The 18,451-nt window shown below is 42.0% G+C and overlaps 1 protein-coding gene across 2 annotated transcripts in view; it reads left to right on the top strand.

Annotated features, from left to right (window-relative positions):
- Nucleotides 1–18,441, top strand: part of inpp5b (inositol polyphosphate-5-phosphatase B) — a 30,658-nt gene extending 12,217 nt beyond the window's left edge. For both annotated transcript variants that reach the window (XM_045218823.1, XM_045218824.1), the window contains 14 exons: nucleotides 475–589; nucleotides 5,183–5,299; nucleotides 6,183–6,370; nucleotides 6,924–7,035; nucleotides 7,453–7,562; nucleotides 7,937–8,072; nucleotides 8,568–8,678; nucleotides 9,694–9,859; nucleotides 10,939–11,174; nucleotides 12,477–12,584; nucleotides 14,144–14,228; nucleotides 14,467–14,594; nucleotides 17,118–17,229; nucleotides 17,857–18,441. In XM_045218823.1, the coding sequence (XP_045074758.1) occupies nucleotides 475–589; nucleotides 5,183–5,299; nucleotides 6,183–6,370; nucleotides 6,924–7,035; nucleotides 7,453–7,562; nucleotides 7,937–8,072; nucleotides 8,568–8,678; nucleotides 9,694–9,859; nucleotides 10,939–11,174; nucleotides 12,477–12,584; nucleotides 14,144–14,228; nucleotides 14,467–14,594; nucleotides 17,118–17,229; nucleotides 17,857–17,966 (1,834 nt within the window). In that variant the 3' untranslated portion in view covers nucleotides 17,967–18,441. The remainder of the gene's footprint in view (nucleotides 1–474; nucleotides 590–5,182; nucleotides 5,300–6,182; nucleotides 6,371–6,923; nucleotides 7,036–7,452; nucleotides 7,563–7,936; nucleotides 8,073–8,567; nucleotides 8,679–9,693; nucleotides 9,860–10,938; nucleotides 11,175–12,476; nucleotides 12,585–14,143; nucleotides 14,229–14,466; nucleotides 14,595–17,117; nucleotides 17,230–17,856) is intronic.
- Nucleotides 18,442–18,451: the final 10 nt, after the last annotated feature.

Here is an 18,451-nt window from a genome sequence, read left to right as displayed (position 1 = left end):
GTCCCATCCCATCCACCCAGGCATTACAAATCAATTCCCCTCTAAATCCATAGCCCACATAGACACTGACTATACCGTCTGAGACCCCACTACAAGAGGATGAATTAAGTCATAGATTGTGTGTTGAGTGGTAGGACTGTCTTAGTTGCTACAGCAGCAACAGAGCCAATTCAGCCAAACCTCTGTGAATTGTGTCTCCTTTCCAGTGTGCACGACTAGTCTTGTGGTGGTGCAGATTTTTTTAAAAATCTCTAATCTGCGAATTAGGAACTTTAACACAAGGTTTTCAACCGTAGAAGAGACAGTCAGTTGAGAAGAGAGGAGTTATGCTCTCCTGGGTCATGTTTATCAGGGCACACTGTCGCAAAACGTTTTGCAACGGAAAACAAAACTGAGCATAAATTGGTTACCTTCGGCTAGTACCTCCCCCTTTTCTTCCGTTCCGTGCCTACTGAACATGACCCTGTGTTGCAGGTTCCAGGAGCTCGACCTGAGCAAGGAGGCCTTCTTCTTCAACGACACGCCCAAGGAGACCGAGTGGATGAAGGCTGTGTCTGAGGGGCTGCATCCAGACGCCAAGTACGCCTTAGTAAGAACCTCCTTCTCCTTCAGTTAACCACTGACCACTTGTTATGCCCAGTCTCGCTACTGCCACAAGGTTGTGTGTCCTAATACTAATGTAAAAATGGCTAGCTGGAGCCGTTGGCTGTAGATCCCCTCACTAGTGACTTAATGCTGACTCTACTTTAGTCTGACCCACTACAGGCGGTCCGGCAAGAACCAGGCAGATGTGTCCATATCCAGAGTTGTATTCTTTAGTTCACTACCACACACAAATTATCTTGTGGTTCTATGAAAGAAAGGAAATTAACAACTGGTAATGCAGCTATACAATCAGGTCTGTACATAGCATAGATAGTAACACAGTAGGCCTACTACAGATGCATATCAGTGGCGAGAGGGGCTAATCACTGATGAGGCTAGCTGACAGTCAGGATTTATGGCGCTGTCTCTCCAACCAGCTAGAGATCTTATTTACATTTACATTTTAGTCATTTAGCAGACGCTCTTATCCAGAGCGACTTACAGTTAGTGAGTGCATACATTTTCATACTGGCCCCCCGTGGGAACCGAACCCACAACCCTGACGTTGCAAGCGCCATGCTCTACCAACTGAGCTACACGGGGCCCCTCCTAAAATCAGATAAGATTTGCTTACTTACTAGGCCAAAGCCATAAATCAAGTGCACATGCTCGAGTGCACCAGGCTTTCTAGAATCTTCCACAACTTATTTTAGCTTGAATATAACACACTCTCTTGCAGTAGTTGAAACATGCACTTAATACTCGTGATAATAGCTACAAACATACAATAGTTACAGTGGCTGGCAGTTCTGTAATTAGACAACATGCATGAGGTAAACAGGTAAACAATGCTACCAGCTGGCGACAGAACAAATGTACATAAGTAACAAGATAATCGACTCTAGCAAGTTTTCGGTAGCATGCATTAATCATCATAAACAATCCCCCGACAATATAAGGGCCCAACTTTCATTGTGGATGCACGCACAAACACTTCTAGACAGCACACTGAAAACTTGTTCCCCAGCCAAACTTTGCTTCCATATCGGCTGAAGATGATAACCACTCTGAGCTAGAGTGGGAGGGGTCCATTCGGATTCAAATGTCCATTTGGGCACACTGATTGGCTGAAACCAAGAGGCTGTGATAAACTGCTGAGAAGGGGAGAAATCACCCTAATGGGTCTGTGGGAAAAGTTACATGCATGTTTCTTTTTTACAACTAAGGCCCTGTTTGAATACTCCAAAAACGCATCCCTCCTTCCTTCCTTCCTTAAAATAAAACAATCACAGATGTGGGAGGGTTGGATTGGTAAAAGAGTTGGGTGCTAATTTTTCTTTCACTTATCCGAGCACATGCATGGCAGTGATTACCTCAAGTCAGTGAGGAAGGAAGGATGCGTGTAGTCACAGTTGGTACAATTGAGTGTCGCTGTACTACAGATGTTTCCAAAGCAAAGTGGTATGATGTTGTAATGACTTATTTGCTTCCCTTTAAAGTGTGGTTTTGTAAACCTGGTGAAAGCTTGTACATGAGCTTCTTTCTTATTCTGATCTTCTTTTTATCAAGGCCTATTTCCCCTTTTTATAAATTGCCTACTCAAGCCAAACTGCTTCTTCCTCTTAACAGCTCGTAAAGATTTTCTCCCTCAACCACCCAGTATGATGACTTGTCATTTGTCAGTCCTCTGTCGCTGGTGTGAATTTAGCACACTTGGTTGCTTCATAATTGACATAGCATAGGGAAAGAGTCTGTGAAATGGCTGGTTTCACATTAATATGGAAATGTTGTGTTATATCCTACTTAGGTTTGTAGCCTTGACAGGATTAAATGTGGAACAATCTGACTGTTAGCAATTTAGCATTTTTGCTCCTGCAGTATTGACATAAACCAGGGGTGTCAAACTCATTTTAGCTCAGGGGCCACATGGAGGAAAATCTATTCCCAAGTGGGCCGGACCGGAAAAATCATGGTATATATATATAACTTAAAAACAACAACTTCAGATTGTTTTCTTTGTTTTAATACGATCAACATACAACATAAAGCTGGAGCCTGAGGACAGTGTGTCCAAAATAGTACAAGCACAACATCACTATTAATCATAAAACACGTCAAGTTTATTTGAAAATTCTAAAGAAAAAGAACACACAAACACACAATGCCTCAGTGATTAACAGAACTGTTTCACAGATCACAGAACTATATCAGGGTGTCATTTCTCAGGCAGAAATGTAGATAAAAATAATGAAATCCTGTTCCCCAAACAAGTGCAAGAACCACAGAGTCAAGAATAGGTTAAATATACAAATACAATAAAATCAATTAAAAACAATAGCACATCAACATAAAAACATATAAACATAAAGCTGGAGCCTGAGGACAGTGTCCAAAAGCACAACATCACTATTAATCATAAAACACCTCAAGTTATTTGAAAGTTCTGAGGACAAAGAACACACAAACACACAATGCCTCAGTGATTCACAGAAGTATATCACAGATCACAGAACTATATCAGGTGTCATTTCTCAGGCAGAAATGTAGATACAAATAATGAAATCCTGTTCCCCAAACAAGTGCAAGAACCACAGAGTCAAGAATAGGTTAAATATACAAATAAAATAAATTAAAAACAATAGCACATCAACATAAAAACATATAAACATAAATCTGAAAGCGTTGCTCAAACTCCCGTAACAGTCCCGTTATTTTATCTTTGAACCGCTTCATGTCTGCCACATGTTGGGTCGCGCACACATTTTTCAGACAGGGGAAGTGAGCTGCATCACCACCGGCAAATTGCGTCTCCCACAATGACAGCTTCAACTTGAAAGAACGTATGCTGTCATAATACTGCGTGACAACTTTGTTGCGCCCTTGCAGCTGTTTGTTCAAGTTATTCAGGTGCTCTGTAACATCCACCATAAATGCAAGGTCCTGCAGGCATCCATTCTGCGGAATGAAATTCTAACACTGGTTTGCCCTTTTCTTCCATGAACTGTTCAATTTCTTCTCGTAAATCAAAGAAACGCCTCAGCACAGCACCTCGGCTTAACCATCTTACCTCAGTGTGGTATGGCAGGCCATAGATGTGGTCTTTCTCTCTGAGAAGGCTGTCAAACTGACGGTGATTCAGGCTTCTGGATCGGATGAAATTAACAGTTTGGATGACCACCTTCATGACGTTATCCATCTTTAATGACTTGCAACACAAAGCCTCCTGGTGCAAAATACAGTGAAAAGTCCAAAAATCACGTCCTCCATTTGCAGATTGCACTTTCTCTCTGAACTTTGTCACAACGCCTGCTTTTTTCCCGATCATTGAGGGCGCACCATCTGTAGCCAGGCTGACAGCGCGGGACCAGTCCACTCCGACCCTGTCCAGCGCGCCAACGAGTGCGGTAAAAATATCAGCTGCTGTCGTTGTATCTGTCATCGGCACCAACTCCACGAACTCCTCGGTGACGGTCAATGTGTCATCAACTCCGCGGATGAAAAAATGGCCAGTTGTGCAACATCTGTAATGTCCGTGCTTTCATCAATTGCAACCGAAAACGCAATAAATGACTTTACTTTTTGCTTCAACTGGCTGTCCAAATCCACTGAAAGATCGGAAATCCTGTCTGCAACTGTGTTTCTTGTCAGGCTGATATTTGCAAAAGCCTGCCGCTTTTCAGGGCACACAATCTCCGCTGCCTTCATCATGCATGTTTTTACAAATTCACCCTCACTAAATGGTTTTGAAGCCACTGCGATTTCATTAGCAATGAGGTAGCTAGCTTTCACTGCAGCGTCACTGATGTCTCGGCTGTGAGTAAACACAGACTGCTGTTTCTTCAGACCCGCCAACAGTTCATTCACCTTCTCTCATCTCCGCTGTCCTTGAAAGTTGTCATATTTGTCGGCATGAAGACTCACATAGTGGCGACGACGGTTATATTCTTTCAGCACTGCAACATGCTCTGAACACACCAAACATACAGCTTTCCCATTCAATTCCGTGATTAAATAGGATGACCATTTTTCATGGAACACTGCACTCTGCGTCCACTTTTCTCTTTTTTGACAGAGACATATTGGGGCAATGAGGGTGCCAAAGCACATAATGTTAAAAGTAGAAGCCGTAATAAATATCGCGGGCAAAACAAAGTAGCTCATTGGCTGCACGTGCTTGACCTACTTGCTCTGCCCCGGTATAAACAGTTTGCTTGCTTAACACAATTGCTATTGCGCCATCCAGTGGACGCAATTGGAACAGCAGTTTATTTTATTGAAAAATTGCAGCGCATTTTTATACTCTACAATTATTATTATTTTTTTTATCATCTCGCGGGCCGGATTAAACCCGTTTGCGGGCCTAATCCGGCCCGCAGGCCGTACGTTTGACACCCCTGACATAAACAATACTGCATCTTCTTGTATGCCACTTCACTGCTGTCCTCCTGACCAGATCTCTATTGTTTACCCTTTCCGCTAACACTACCTGAACAACCATAGGTGTTTCCTATACAGCCCAAACACATCTAGGATTGGGCTAATGCTTGACCAGTGTATTGTTCTTTATGTGACCTATGACCCCTGTGTAACCCTACAGGTGAAACTGGTTCGTCTGGTGGGCATCATGCTGCTGTTCTATGTGAAGAATGAGCACGCCAAGCACATCTCTGAGATGGAGGCAGAGACCGTGGGCACAGGCATCATGGGTAGAATGGTAGGTGGTGTGTGTGTATGTGTCCAGTGAGGGTGTAGTAGGAGTAGATATCCTTGGCTGCTAAGCGGGCTGTAATCAATTTCTTAGCAGTCTTGGCAGTTTAGGGCAGGAGGTTCGCTGGCGTCCGCTAGTTTCATTTAGCTTCCATTTTACAGTTGGATAAGGAGTTATATTGCACTACAACCCCTTCTACCAACAAACTTTGCTTTTACCAGGGTTTAGAAAACCAGTTTTTCTCACATTATAGCCCCAAATACACCAGACTTTACATTTTACATTTACGTCATTTAGCAGACGCTCTTATCCAGAGCGACTTACAAATTGGTGCATTCACCTTATAGCCAGTGGGATAACCACTTTATGTTTTTTTTTTTTTTTTACGACTTGGAACCCAGGTATGCTTGCAAAACACATGTATGCCTCCTGATGTGGTACAATAGTAAAACATTGGATTTCCTATTGTTCATAGTGCAATTTTTTGTATACCAAAAGCTTTAGCAGGATAGCTAATGCTAAAGTTGGGACCTTGACAAACTTAACAGTGAGTGAGTGATGACCATGAAAACACACAAGACTGACAGCTATAGCTATGTTCAACAGGTTTATTTATCTAGTTGTGATATTCTACCTTGCCTCGCAGGCTTGCTAGCTTGCTAGGTAATAAATCCTCTGATGACATCTGTGATGTTGTAGACGATAACCATCTGATTCCATGTTTGTTAACTTGCACAAGCTGCATTTGAAGTTGCATGTGATCGTATCCACTGCTAGGTAAACAAAGCTTTTTCTGAAACAGTACTGCTTGTGCAACTTTTCATGATGCAGCAGGGAAATGGTTCTATAGGGCACACAATGTAAAAGTTTTACAAACCTCTCTCCTCAGGGAAACAAAGGTGCCGTGGCCATCCGCTTCCGCTTCCACAACTCTGACATCTGCGTGGTCAACTCCCACTTGGCCGCCCACATCGAGGAGTACGAGAGGCGCAACCAGGACTACAAGGACATCTGCAGCAGGCTGCTGTTCCACCAGAATGACCCCGCCATGGCCCCACTCACCATCTTGAAGCACAAGTATGAACAAGTCTTTAGTGCAAAGCAGTATTTCCACTTTTCAGGGTTGTGTTCATTAGGGCATGAATGTTTTAAAATGTTTTGGAACCAAAACGTTTCTTATTGGATATGTTTTGGGTCGTATTCATTATGGCAAACATTGATAATATTTCGCAAAGGAAAACAAAAATGAGTGTTTCTTATTGGATGAGTCCAGTTTTGTTATTTGGTGCCTAATGAACAGGACCCTGGATTTGGTAGTTGTGGTACATCATCCTTTGTATTTATTCCGGCATGGTGCCATTTGCTGAAGGGCACAAAATAGGGAATTTATTATGTAAACCTTTGATCACAAGACCAGTGCACCTTGCCAATTTCACATGACTTTATAATGACTTACATGAATGCTTGAAATTAATGCAGTGTTTGGATGCAGTCGTAGAATGGGATGAGTTCTAGAACCACATGCAAAGCCACCGCCACGATTTTCCATATTGAAATAGAATTATAGAAGAGTAGTTATATTTCTATTATTTTCCATATTCTCAATGCGTCATATAATCCTTGTTTACAGTGTGGTCCTATGGCTGGGAGATCTCAACTACAGGCTAAGTGACCTTGACATCGACCATGTGAAGGACTTAATCGCCAAGAAGGATTTTGAAACGCTGCACAGTTATGACCAGGTAGGTCATCTCAAGCCGCTTAACTTCAAGCCATTTAAAAGTCTACTTCTGGCGTGCGTTCAGTAGGAAAATGTTGTGGAACGTTGCAGATAGAAATGTCATGAATAGAGCTGACATGAATCCTTACTCTATATGTCAGACAGGCATGTTTCTTCTACATAATATCTGAACGTTACGCAACATTGTTCCCAGGGTCATATTCATTAGGCACCAAACGTAAGAAAACTGATCTGAAACAGGGAGGTACTACCTGACATTGTCCAATCAGAAACACTAATTTTCCGTTGCAAAACGTTTTGCTACATTATGCCCTAATGAATAAGACCCTGCTAATCTCTGTGTTCAGTGCCAGTCACATTATACCCTGATGAGTGTGGGAGTTGTCACGCTGTCTTGTTGTGGCTCTGTGGTCCTCAGCTGAAGAGGCAGATCGATGAGGAGGCTGTTTTCGTGGGCTTTGTGGAGGGAGAAATCTGCTTCCTGCCCACTTACAAATACGACACCGGCTCCGACCAATGGGACACAAGGTAACTTCTCCTCTCTAAATGTCTAGGATTATCTATAAAGGCAATGGAGAAAACAATAATACTTTACTAAAAGCCTGCAGATATATTGCATTATAATGCCATTTATAATGCATCGTAAGAACATGTATGAACCCCTTATAATGTCTTATGGTTGTCGCATAATGAGCCTGACTAAGGCGTTTTGAGTTGGAATATTGATACATAGGGAGACAGAACATATAAGCCTTATTATAATGCATTACAAAGGCTCATGCATTCTTATAATATGTTTTAAAGCAATATAGCTGCAGAATAAAGTGTTACAAAACTCTTAAATATCTTATTGCGTGGAATTCGTCTCTGAAATGTCTTAGTTTCATGTTTCACGCCCTCAGTGAAAAGTGTCGCGTGCCGGCGTGGTGCGATCGGATCCTGTGGCGAGGCAAGAATGTGCGGCAGCTGCACTACCAGAGTCACATGGCCCTGAAGACCAGCGACCACAAGCCAGTCAGCTCCTTGCTGGAGATAGGGGTGAGAATGAGTTTTCTCCATCTGTCCTTTGACCTCTTAGAGACCATGAGGTTTTGGTTGGTTTACCCTGGGGGTCATAACCAAAGATTCTTATAGCTAACCCAAGATTGTTCAGATGGGCCTTTTACAATCTTAGTCACGCTATGGGGCAGAGCAAGCAAGGAGGTGGGCAGAGTTTCATCTTGCTCCATCCTCTCCCAATGCCTTGCCACTAGACCTATCTTTACCAAGTATGGGAATTACCTAGCGGAAGTGAGTTTTTAAAAATCCTTTTGACTAGTCTGAGTTTCCCCCAGAGCCATATATTTAGAGAGTTCAGACAACTTTTAGAATGGATGCTTTTGAGCATTTCATTTATCCATTCATGACAAGTATTTGGATTATAATTCTAGATATTCTGTTGCATGGCATTGTTTAACATTTTTAAATAATGATATGCCTCTAGTTTCACCTATTAATCTGTGTTCTAACCTCCCTTCTCTGCTGCTTCCTCAGATCAAGCTGGTGAACGAAGAGTCTTACAAAAAGACATTTGAGGAAATTGTGCGCTCGCTGGACAAGATGGAGAACGAGTGCATTCCGTCCGTAATCCTGTCCAGGCGAGAGGTGAGTGGTCAAGAGTTAAGTGATTCTACTGTGAATTGTTATAGATGAAGAATATGTTAACATTACTCTGGTCTTTTATAATACACAATACAACATTATCAGTGAACATTGACAGCAGCAGGACCTTGTGAACAACGCTTATGAATTGAGCTCTGCTCTTTACGAACAGGAGTAAAATGTAGGGGAAATGTCTATGTGCTACATGTACAAATGTACAATTTCTCTTAACATTTAAACTTTTTTTTGTCGTTTAAACATAAAAAGAATAATAATATTCTAATGACCTGAATTCACAATTCAGATGTGGTTCTGTGTATGACCGCTAGGGGTCAATGCAGTTCAATCTACCGCAGTCCTGGATACCTACATACCGGTCGTCACTATTTACCACAGCCACAAAGTCATAAAGGCAGCCTATTTCTACAATTTATCTTCTTAAAATTTGATTTTAAACCTTAACCACACTGCTAACCGTAGTCTAATCCTAACCTTACATTAAGTTTTCATGAATTTGTACGATATAGGCAATCTTGACTTTGTGGCTGTGGTAACTAGAGGAAACCCTACCAGACGGCGCTCACCTTACTGCTGTCCCCCACTGACAATGGTATTAATGTCGTTTTAAGTTCTCTGTTGTGCCTCTCCTCGACGTTCTCAGTTGTCAGTATGTAGTTCATGTCCCACTGCTCGTTGCAGTGATGTATTACAGTGTGTTCATAGACGTCCAACAATCTGTTGTTAATGCCACATATGGTGTTTGAGAGCTTGCGCTTTGTACTTGCACTTGCAGAGCAATTATTGTACAATTTGTCCATCAGGGCCATCACGGTATTTCGACATGTCATCTTGTAGTCTGGTTCTAGACATGCCATTAGGTTATTGAAGCAGACATCCTCTACCATTGACAATGGCTGCATATCAACTGCAATCATTTCTGTAATCAGCGCTGTGATTTTTCACACCCCTACTCCCTACCTGTGAAACCTAATCCAAATCACTCTCCCTCCCTCCCCAGTTCCACTTCAAAGACGTGAAATTCATGCAGCACCAGGCAGAGAGGCTGACCCTCCACAACGACGGGCAGGTCCCGTGCCAGTTTGAGTTCATCGAGAAGCTGGATGAGCCCACCTACTGCAAGCCCTGGCTCACCGCCAACCCAGCCAAGGGCTTCATTGCACAGGGTGAGTGTAGCAGGACTATGGCCCTATTCTTTCTTCCATGTTTTCTTGAGGTAAGCACATGTATCAAGGTGTGTCAGCGTAGAAGTGCTGATCTAGGATCAGGTCCCCCCCTGTCCATGTAGTCCAATTCATTGTGATCTCAAATGTAATACTGATCCTACATTAGCACTCCTACTCTGAGACGTCTGATACATACAGCCCCAGATCTAGAGTTTGGCTGGGTGAAAGCAAGGTTGCCACCCCATTACTTTCACCAACCTAACTAATTCAGATCTGTGAGTACTTCAAGGAAGGTCGGAAGGCATTTCTGAAGTTTTAGAACAGGGCCTAAGACTTACATTCAGGAATGGATATCAATTTATATAAGCACCTGGCCTCCCCGCTATGTTTGACTTAATGTCAGGAGCTCTATGACATAAGAAGCTGTTCTGAATAAATGATAGGTTTGAGTTTTCCCGGTGACTGGAATTGTTAGAGGCATTTTTTCAACTCAGTGTTGGCAAGGAAACAATTTCAGATCTGTCTAGCACAAGAGACTTGTAAATAATGGAGAGATCTCAAGGCTTAGGATGGAAGGAGTGGTGGATGTGCCTCAGTGCTCTTTGCCTCTCTGGGTCTTGCTGATACAGTCTATTTTACAGTTTGTCTCATTTAGTTCTGAAGTTGTTGATGTAGTGATGCAGCTGTAGATGAATAGGGTTCCCTTCACACATTCATGTACAGTTAGTAATGCTTAGTGTACAGTACAACCTTTGCTTGTGGTTAGTCAACACCACTTGTCAGCAAGTTTCCACGCAGCACATGTTCATAGAGCAGGGTCATGTTCATTAGGTCACGCAACAGAAAACATTTAAAAACGTTTTGAAACAGAACATTTTGTGTTTCTTATTGGACATGTCCAAGTAGTCCCTCCTTCAGTTTGTCAGTGGAGTTTTCTTCCATTTGATCCCTAATGAACACAACCCTGTTAATCTGTGTCTCAGGGAATTGATAATCAGGAATTACTGCTTTTCTGACATTATCCTCCATTGATAAATCATTGAAATATACCTGATCCCGTCCTTACGCTGTTCACCAAGGCGGCAACATGGACATCGACCTGGAGGTGTTTGTGAACCGCTCCACCGCCACGGAGCTCAACGCCGGCCGCCAGCAAATCGAGGACATCCTGGTGCTCCACCTGGAGCGGGGCAAGGACTACTTCCTCTCTGTGTCGGGCAACTACCTGCCCAGCTGCTTCGGCTCGTCCATCCAGACCCTGTGCCAGCTGAGGGACCCCATCCAGGAAATTCCCCTGGAGACCATCCGGGAGCTGGTGAGTTCAGTATAGCCAGCAAGGAGTGTGTTCATTATTGTATATATATTTTGCAATGGAAAGCAAAAATGTGCGTTTCTTATTGGACAAATTCATGGTTCCGAGTGAATACGAACCAGGTGCAGTCTGACTCAGAAGGCTGCTTTCCCATTCTTCCCACTTCTCCAAAAGTGTGCAGTGGTCTGGTACATTCCCCATCTTGGATTTAAAAGCATTAGATTGGTGTAGCCTAAGCATTGGCTGAAGGGAGTTTCCACCATTGTGAAATATGGAGTATGCAAGTGCACATGTCGGGAGAAGGGTGGAGATTCAGGAATCACAACACCTGACCGTGGCCAGGAAATGTCCCCCTCTTCAGGGCTGTTTTATATGACACTATTGTCAGGAAAGGCCTTGCCCAGAATAAAAACAATTAAAAGTGAAAGTGCTCTGGGGGGATTCTGTCCTGCTGATAATTTTTGCATAATTTTGTTTTCTATGTAAATGCACAGTTATCTAAAAATGACCAGGAAGTGTGAATGTTGAACTAGCTGCAGTCTATAGTCCCCCAATTCATTGAGACGAGACTAGAGACATTTGCACTAAAGAGACTACAGGGAAATTCTGTTTGTAAGCTTTTAGTTATAGCCCCCCATTTCCTTTTTGTCTTACTAAGCCTACTTCTTATGTAAAAACAGAAACTGTTTGTATTGTTTTTGGCACTGTGTGAACCAAATAGGAGATTTTGTGTCTGAAGTGGGTTTCCAAGCAGGGAATCAAATCACCCATTGGCCCAGAACACACTGTTGCCAGGGAAGAATATCCACAGGGTCATTAGCGTTGCAAAACAGCATGGCTGTCATGTACGATTGAGCAACCCGCTCCAGTAGCCTCTGCATTTGTGTTTGATCTTCAGTCAGTGTTATGGTAAAACTGACTATAATAATAAATAAATTGGTCATTTAGCAGACGCTCTTATCCAGAGCGACTTACAGGAGCAATTAGGGTTAAGTGCCTTGCTCAAGGGCACATCGACAGATTTTTCACCTAGGCGGCTCGGGGATTAGAACCAGTGACCTTAGATGAAAATATGATAGATTCTGAGAATAAAGAAGCCCAAAGATGTAAAGTTTAATACAAGTCTCACCCTTTTTTATATTTGTATTTAATTTAATTATCTATCTATGGCTCGCTAGTTATTCATACAGGCAGCAGAAATAGCTACAGCACATGTCCTCTCAGGTTATGTTGTTAAAGAAAGGTAGGTCCAGGATTTGAATCCATTTCACTAAATTGTCTATTTTTCTTGTCTTCTTTCTAAAGACGTTGTCAGGCGATGAGACCAGCACCTTAATCATCGATAAGCCCCTGGATATCCCTAAAGAGATATGGCAGATGGTGGACCACCTGTACCGTAATGCTCCTAAACAGGTCAGGACTCACACAAATCTTTTACCATTTTCACACTACTGAGCCAAACCAAGCTGGGCCCGGTTTCCCAAAAGCAACCTTAAGGTTAAGTTCGTTAGAACCATTGTTAAATCTCCGAGTTGTTTCCTAAAACCATTGGTTAGTAAAGTTGCTCTTGAAAACGCTCGTTATCTACCGACTGCCTCAGACCATCGTAGAACAGCTAGGTGCTTCGTTGGATGCTTTTTTGCCCCTCACTTTATACACAGAAGATCTCCGCTAAACATAGAATCAAGCTGTTTATCTGTCTCTCTGCGACCACCGATAACTTCGGAACGAAGTTGACTACAAATACAAAGTTGCCAATGTCTTTACAATTGAACAAGCAAAGGATAAAAATATGCTTCAAATGAACTGAGATGACTGCATTAAAAAATAAATAGGCATGCAGTAGGCCTATAGGCCTTTACATTTCAAACATATTGAAATCAATTTCATGTTCAGTCAATTGAGTTCTATTTGTTGGCTACACTCTGTCAATTTTGCCTCAATATATTTCATGATTTGTAACGTGCTCAATGATGTGCCAAATGAATCTGTGATTTAGTGAATTATTGTAAGGTAAGGATTAGAATAAGCCGCCTCAATATTTGCAGCCGTAAGGTGATATCTCTCTAGGAGCTGATCTGTTGTCAGTATTGTGGAATAATTGTAATGTTAAGGTAAGATATGAATGGAGAAAGCTGATCAGAGAGCAGCGCTGCCTTTCATTCGATCCTATCAGTATCGATGCATGCTCCAACGGCGCACTTGGTGAAAGTTATTTCTATGTGGTGTAGGAACAATGCATCTTTAACACACTCATAAGCCTAAATTGCATCGCTATCGGGAAAACGGGCCCTGAGCTGTACTGGGCTGGCTTTGTTATGCCTCCACAATAGTTGTTGCTGCCTGGAAGGGACAATGTGAAAAGAAAAAATCAGAACCGTTACAGCTCGGGTCAGAATCAGGCATTCGTTTCTTGACGCTACACTAGTTTCCAAGGACATTGGCTAGTACCTTTTGCCTACTTACCTCCCCTTTCCCAGTTAGTTGCACAGCCTCAAATAATTCAAATTGAGTTGGGCAGCTTTTGGCATCCTCCCAGCTGTGTGCTTTTTTTTACAAGGACAGACATATTAGTGTCTTTCACCACAGCAACCCAGCGGAGTGTAAATAGGAACGTTTGGAAACATTGTATTTGTCTCTGGCAACCACCAACAGGCTGGAATGACTCAACAGAACGGTTTTGTCTCTGTGATTGCGGTTTGCTTTTTTGCCAAACCTGGCTCTGTCTGAATGTTAAGGGCCAAATAAATATATTTATTAGTTGATTAATTCAAAAAGTGAAATGTTGCGTTTCATAATACTCTACTATATTGACATGAATACAGCTCTACTGAATTGTGGCACAGCGTTTCATATTATTTAGGTCATCCCTGATCAGTTGAAATGCTGCTCTTTTTGCCGGCTACCTTTCTGTGTGCTTTGAAGTTATGTGTTTACAGTACAACTCTATAACCATTTGTCTCTATTTCTAGGGGGAACTATTTCAACAACCTGGGCTCCGCAGTGAATTTGTGGAGATAAGGGATTGCCTTGACACTGGCATGCCAGACTCGCTCCGTATCCTTAACAACTGATATACACCTGGGTTGTGTTCATTAGGCATTAAATGGAAGAAAATGGCCTGAAACAGGGAGGGACTACCTGGACATGTCCAATAAGAAACGCTCATTTCATTTTCTGTTGCAAAACGTTTTCCATTTTGTGCCTTAATGGACACAACCCTGGTTAAATTAAGTCTTAGTGTCTACTCAATTTTTTAAGTGGTTGATGCCCCTTGACCCGTGTTGTCCCCTAGCTGGCAGTAACCACTCTGTGGCAGAAGCACTGCTCCTCTTCCTCGATGCCCTCCCTGAGCCTGTGGTCCCCTTCTCCCTGTACCAGCAGTGCCTGGAGTGCTGCTCCAACACCAGTCAGTGTAAAAAGGTCAGTACCAATTCAACTCACTCTTTAAAGTAGCCAACATGACTTTTCTCAGTGCCCCTATAGTAGGATATTCTGTATGTAATGATTGTCTACTACAGGGGTGTCAAACTCATTTTAGCTCAGGGGCCACATGGAGGAAAATCTATTCCCAAGTGGGCCGGACCGGAAAAATCATGGTATATATAACTTAAAAACAACAACTTCAGATTGTTTTCTTTGTTTTAATACGATCAACATACAACATAAAGCTGGAGCCTGAGGACAGTGTGTCCAAAATAGTACAAGCACAACATCACTATTAATCATAAAACACGTCAAGTTTATTTGAAAATTCTAAAGAAAAAGAACACACAAACACAGTGATTAACAGAACTGTTTCACAGATCACAGAACTATATCAGGGTGTCATTTCTCAGGCAGAAATGTAGATAAAAATAATGAAATCCTGTTCCCCAAACAAGTGCAAGAACCACAGAGTCAAGAATAGGTTAAATATACAAATAAAATAAATTAAAAACAATAGCACATCAACATAAAAACATATAAACATAAATCTGAAAGCGTTGCTCAAACTCCCGTAACAGTCCCGTTATTTTATCTTTGAACCGCTTCATGTCTGCCACATGTTGGGTCGCGCAAACATTTTTCAGACAGGGGAAGTGAGCTGCATCACCACCGGCAAGTTGCGTCTCCCACAATGACAGCTTCAACTTGAAAGAACGTATGCTGTCATAATACTGCGTGACAACTTTGTTGCGCCCTTGCAGCTGTTTGTTCAAGTTATTCAGGTGCTCTGTAACATCCACCATAAATGCAAGGTCCTGCATCCATTCTGCGGAATGAAATTCTAACACTGGTTTGCCCTTTTCTTCCATGAACTGTTCAATTTCTTCTCGTAAATCAAAGAAACGCCTCAGCACAGCACCTCGGCTTAACCATCTTACCTCAGTGTGGTATGGCAGGCCATAGATGTGGTCTTTCTCTCTGAGAAGGCTGTCAAACTGACGGTGATTCAGGCTTCTGGATCGGATGAAATTAACAGTTTGGATGACCACCTTCATGACGTTATCCATCTTTAATGACTTGCAACACAAAGCCTCCTGGTGCAAAATACAGTGAAAAGTCAAAAAATCACGTCCTCCATTTGCAGATTGCACTTTCTCTCTGAACTTTGTCACAACGCCTGCTTTTTTCCCGATCATTGAGGGCGCACCATCTGTAGCCAGGCTGACAGCGCGGGACCAGTCCACTCCGACCCTGTCCAGCGCGCCAACGAGTGCGGTAAAAATATCAGCTGCTGTCGTTGTATCTGTCATCGGCACCAACTCCACGAACTCCTCGGTGACGGTCAATGTGTCATCAACTCCGCGGTTGAAAATGGCCAGTTGTGCAACATCTGTAATGTCCGTGCTTTCATCAATTGCAACCGAAAACGCAATAAATGACTTTACTTTTTGCTTCAACTGGCTGTCCAAATCCACTGAAAGATCGGAAATCCTGTCTGCAACTGTGTTTCTTGTCAGGCTGATATTTGCAAAAGCCTGCCGCTTTTCAGGGCACACAATCTCCGCTGCCTTCATCATGCATGTTTTTACAAATTCACCCTCACTAAATGGTTTTGAAGCCACTGCGATTTCATTAGCAATGAGGTAGCTAGCTTTCACTGCAGCGTCACTGATGTCTCGGCTGTGAGTAAACACAGACTGCTGTTTCTTCAGACCCGCCAACAGTTCATTCACCTTCTCTCATCTCCGCTGTCCTTGAAAGTTGTCATATTTGTCGGCATGAAGACTCACATAGTGGCGACGAAGGTTATATTCTTTCAGCACTGCAACATGCTCTGAACACACCAAACATACAGCTTTCCCATTCAATTCCGTGAATAAATAGGATGACCATTTTTCTTGGAACACTCTGCACTCTGCGTCCACTTTTCTCTTTTTTGACAGAGACATATTGGGGCAATGAGGGTGCCAAAGCACATAATGTTAAAAGTAGAAGCCGTAATAAATATCGCGGGCAAAACAAAGTAGCTCATTGGCTGCACGTGCTTGACCTACTTGCTCTGCCCCGGTATAAACAGTTTGCTTGCTTAACACAATTGCTATTGCGCCATCCAGTGGACGCAATTGGAACAGCAGTTTATTTTATTGAAAAATTGCAGCGCATTTTTATACTTTACATAATAATTATTATTATTATTATTTTTATTTATTTTTAATTTTTTTCAAAATCATCTCGCGGGCCGGATTAAACCCGTTTGCGGGCCTGATCCGGCCCGCGGGCCGGACGTTTGACACCCCTGGTCTACTAGGTCATGTTCATTAGGCTTCAAACGGACTGAAACAGGGAGGGACTACCTGGACTTGTCCAATAATACTTTTTAAAAAATGTTTTCTGTTGCGTGCCCTAATGAACCCAACCCAGTTGTGGGAAATTGCCAGTGACTTGCTCTCATGTTGGGGTGTTTTAACTTGTCTATGGTGTTGATTGCTATTGAGTGATGTTTTTCTTCATCCTCAGGTTGTATCCTCGTTACCTCGGTGCCATAAAAACGTGTTTAACTATATAGCGGCTTTTCTCCGCGAGTTGTTGAAGCATTCTACACACAATAGCCTGGATGTCAACATTTTAGGTAAGGTGAAATGGAAAAATTGTGTAACACATTTAGCATTCTTATCAAACACACAAACAATTGAGTGAATTTGTGTTTTGAAAGAGTTAAAATGAAACTTCATGGTCTTCTTGACCAGTACCCAAGAGGTTCAATGTTTACAAAGTCGAGCAGTGCAAGTTTAAGATCAGAAGCCGTAACAAGGTTTCCTATTTGTTGGTTTCCATATGTGTCACAATATGCAATGAAACAATAAAAAAACTGTTGCGATGAAATGCCTGATTATTCCACTGCATGCAAATGGTTATGCTAGCTTGTTTGGATTTTATATTCCAAAAAGGCCATAGTAGTCTTTCTGTACTGTGATACTGTGCATATGTTTTTTCCTTTTTCACCTTAGGGCAATCAGTTATCATTTATTTACTTAGTTAAAAATATAGCCTAGTAATGCAATACTAGCTATAGCTACGATATTAGCTGTAATAATGCTGGGTCAGATTCTGGATTTGGTTCCTTTTTCAGTGTATTCTCCTTTTAATTTAATATTTTATGATACAAAATAAAAAAGCAAAACTATTTCATCTTACATCAAGTGCCAGTTAGTAATTATTATGTTGTTGACATTGTGCCCTGTGTCATCCCTCACAGCCACCATTTTTGCTGCCTTGCTACTGAGGTCACCCACGAAGCAGGACCTTGCAGAGAAGAGGAAGACCCAAGAGTTCTTTGAGCATTTCCTGGTCCAGGACCTCTCCTGAATAGAAGAGGGTGCTCCTGCCATGTCCTACATGCTGCAAACTATTTTACACACTATTGTAGTTTAAATGTACAACTCAGTATTTGTAAAACATGTAATATGTTCCTATTCATATAGATGGCTCTTTGTATAGGCACACAGTCAGTCAAATTGATAAGGCCTACTCTCCTTTGATTTGAAATCAACTATGTTTTTACAAGCAATGTTTAACCTGTAAGCTGTTGATGCACAGCTTTTATTCTATCACTGAGCAGCTGTAGTAAACTGACCGTTTTTAATATATGTATATTTACCAGTTTATTTAAAGAAAAAAATTATTTGTGCTGTTTTGTGAAGGAAAAACAGTGGTTTGTTCTTTTATATATGAAAGTATTTGAAACATTGTGGTTTGGCTATTATTTCATGTTTCTTTCCCATTTAGCAAGCAAATGGAAAAAGTTTGTTTGGAATTTAATAAACCCGACTGTCACATTTGTCTTTGGCCTA

Source organism: Coregonus clupeaformis, unplaced genomic scaffold, assembly GCF_020615455.1.
Source record: "Coregonus clupeaformis isolate EN_2021a unplaced genomic scaffold, ASM2061545v1 scaf1830, whole genome shotgun sequence".
Lineage (NCBI taxonomy): Eukaryota > Metazoa > Chordata > Actinopteri > Salmoniformes > Salmonidae > Coregonus > Coregonus clupeaformis.
This window is presented reverse-complemented; position numbering and strand designations above follow the sequence as displayed.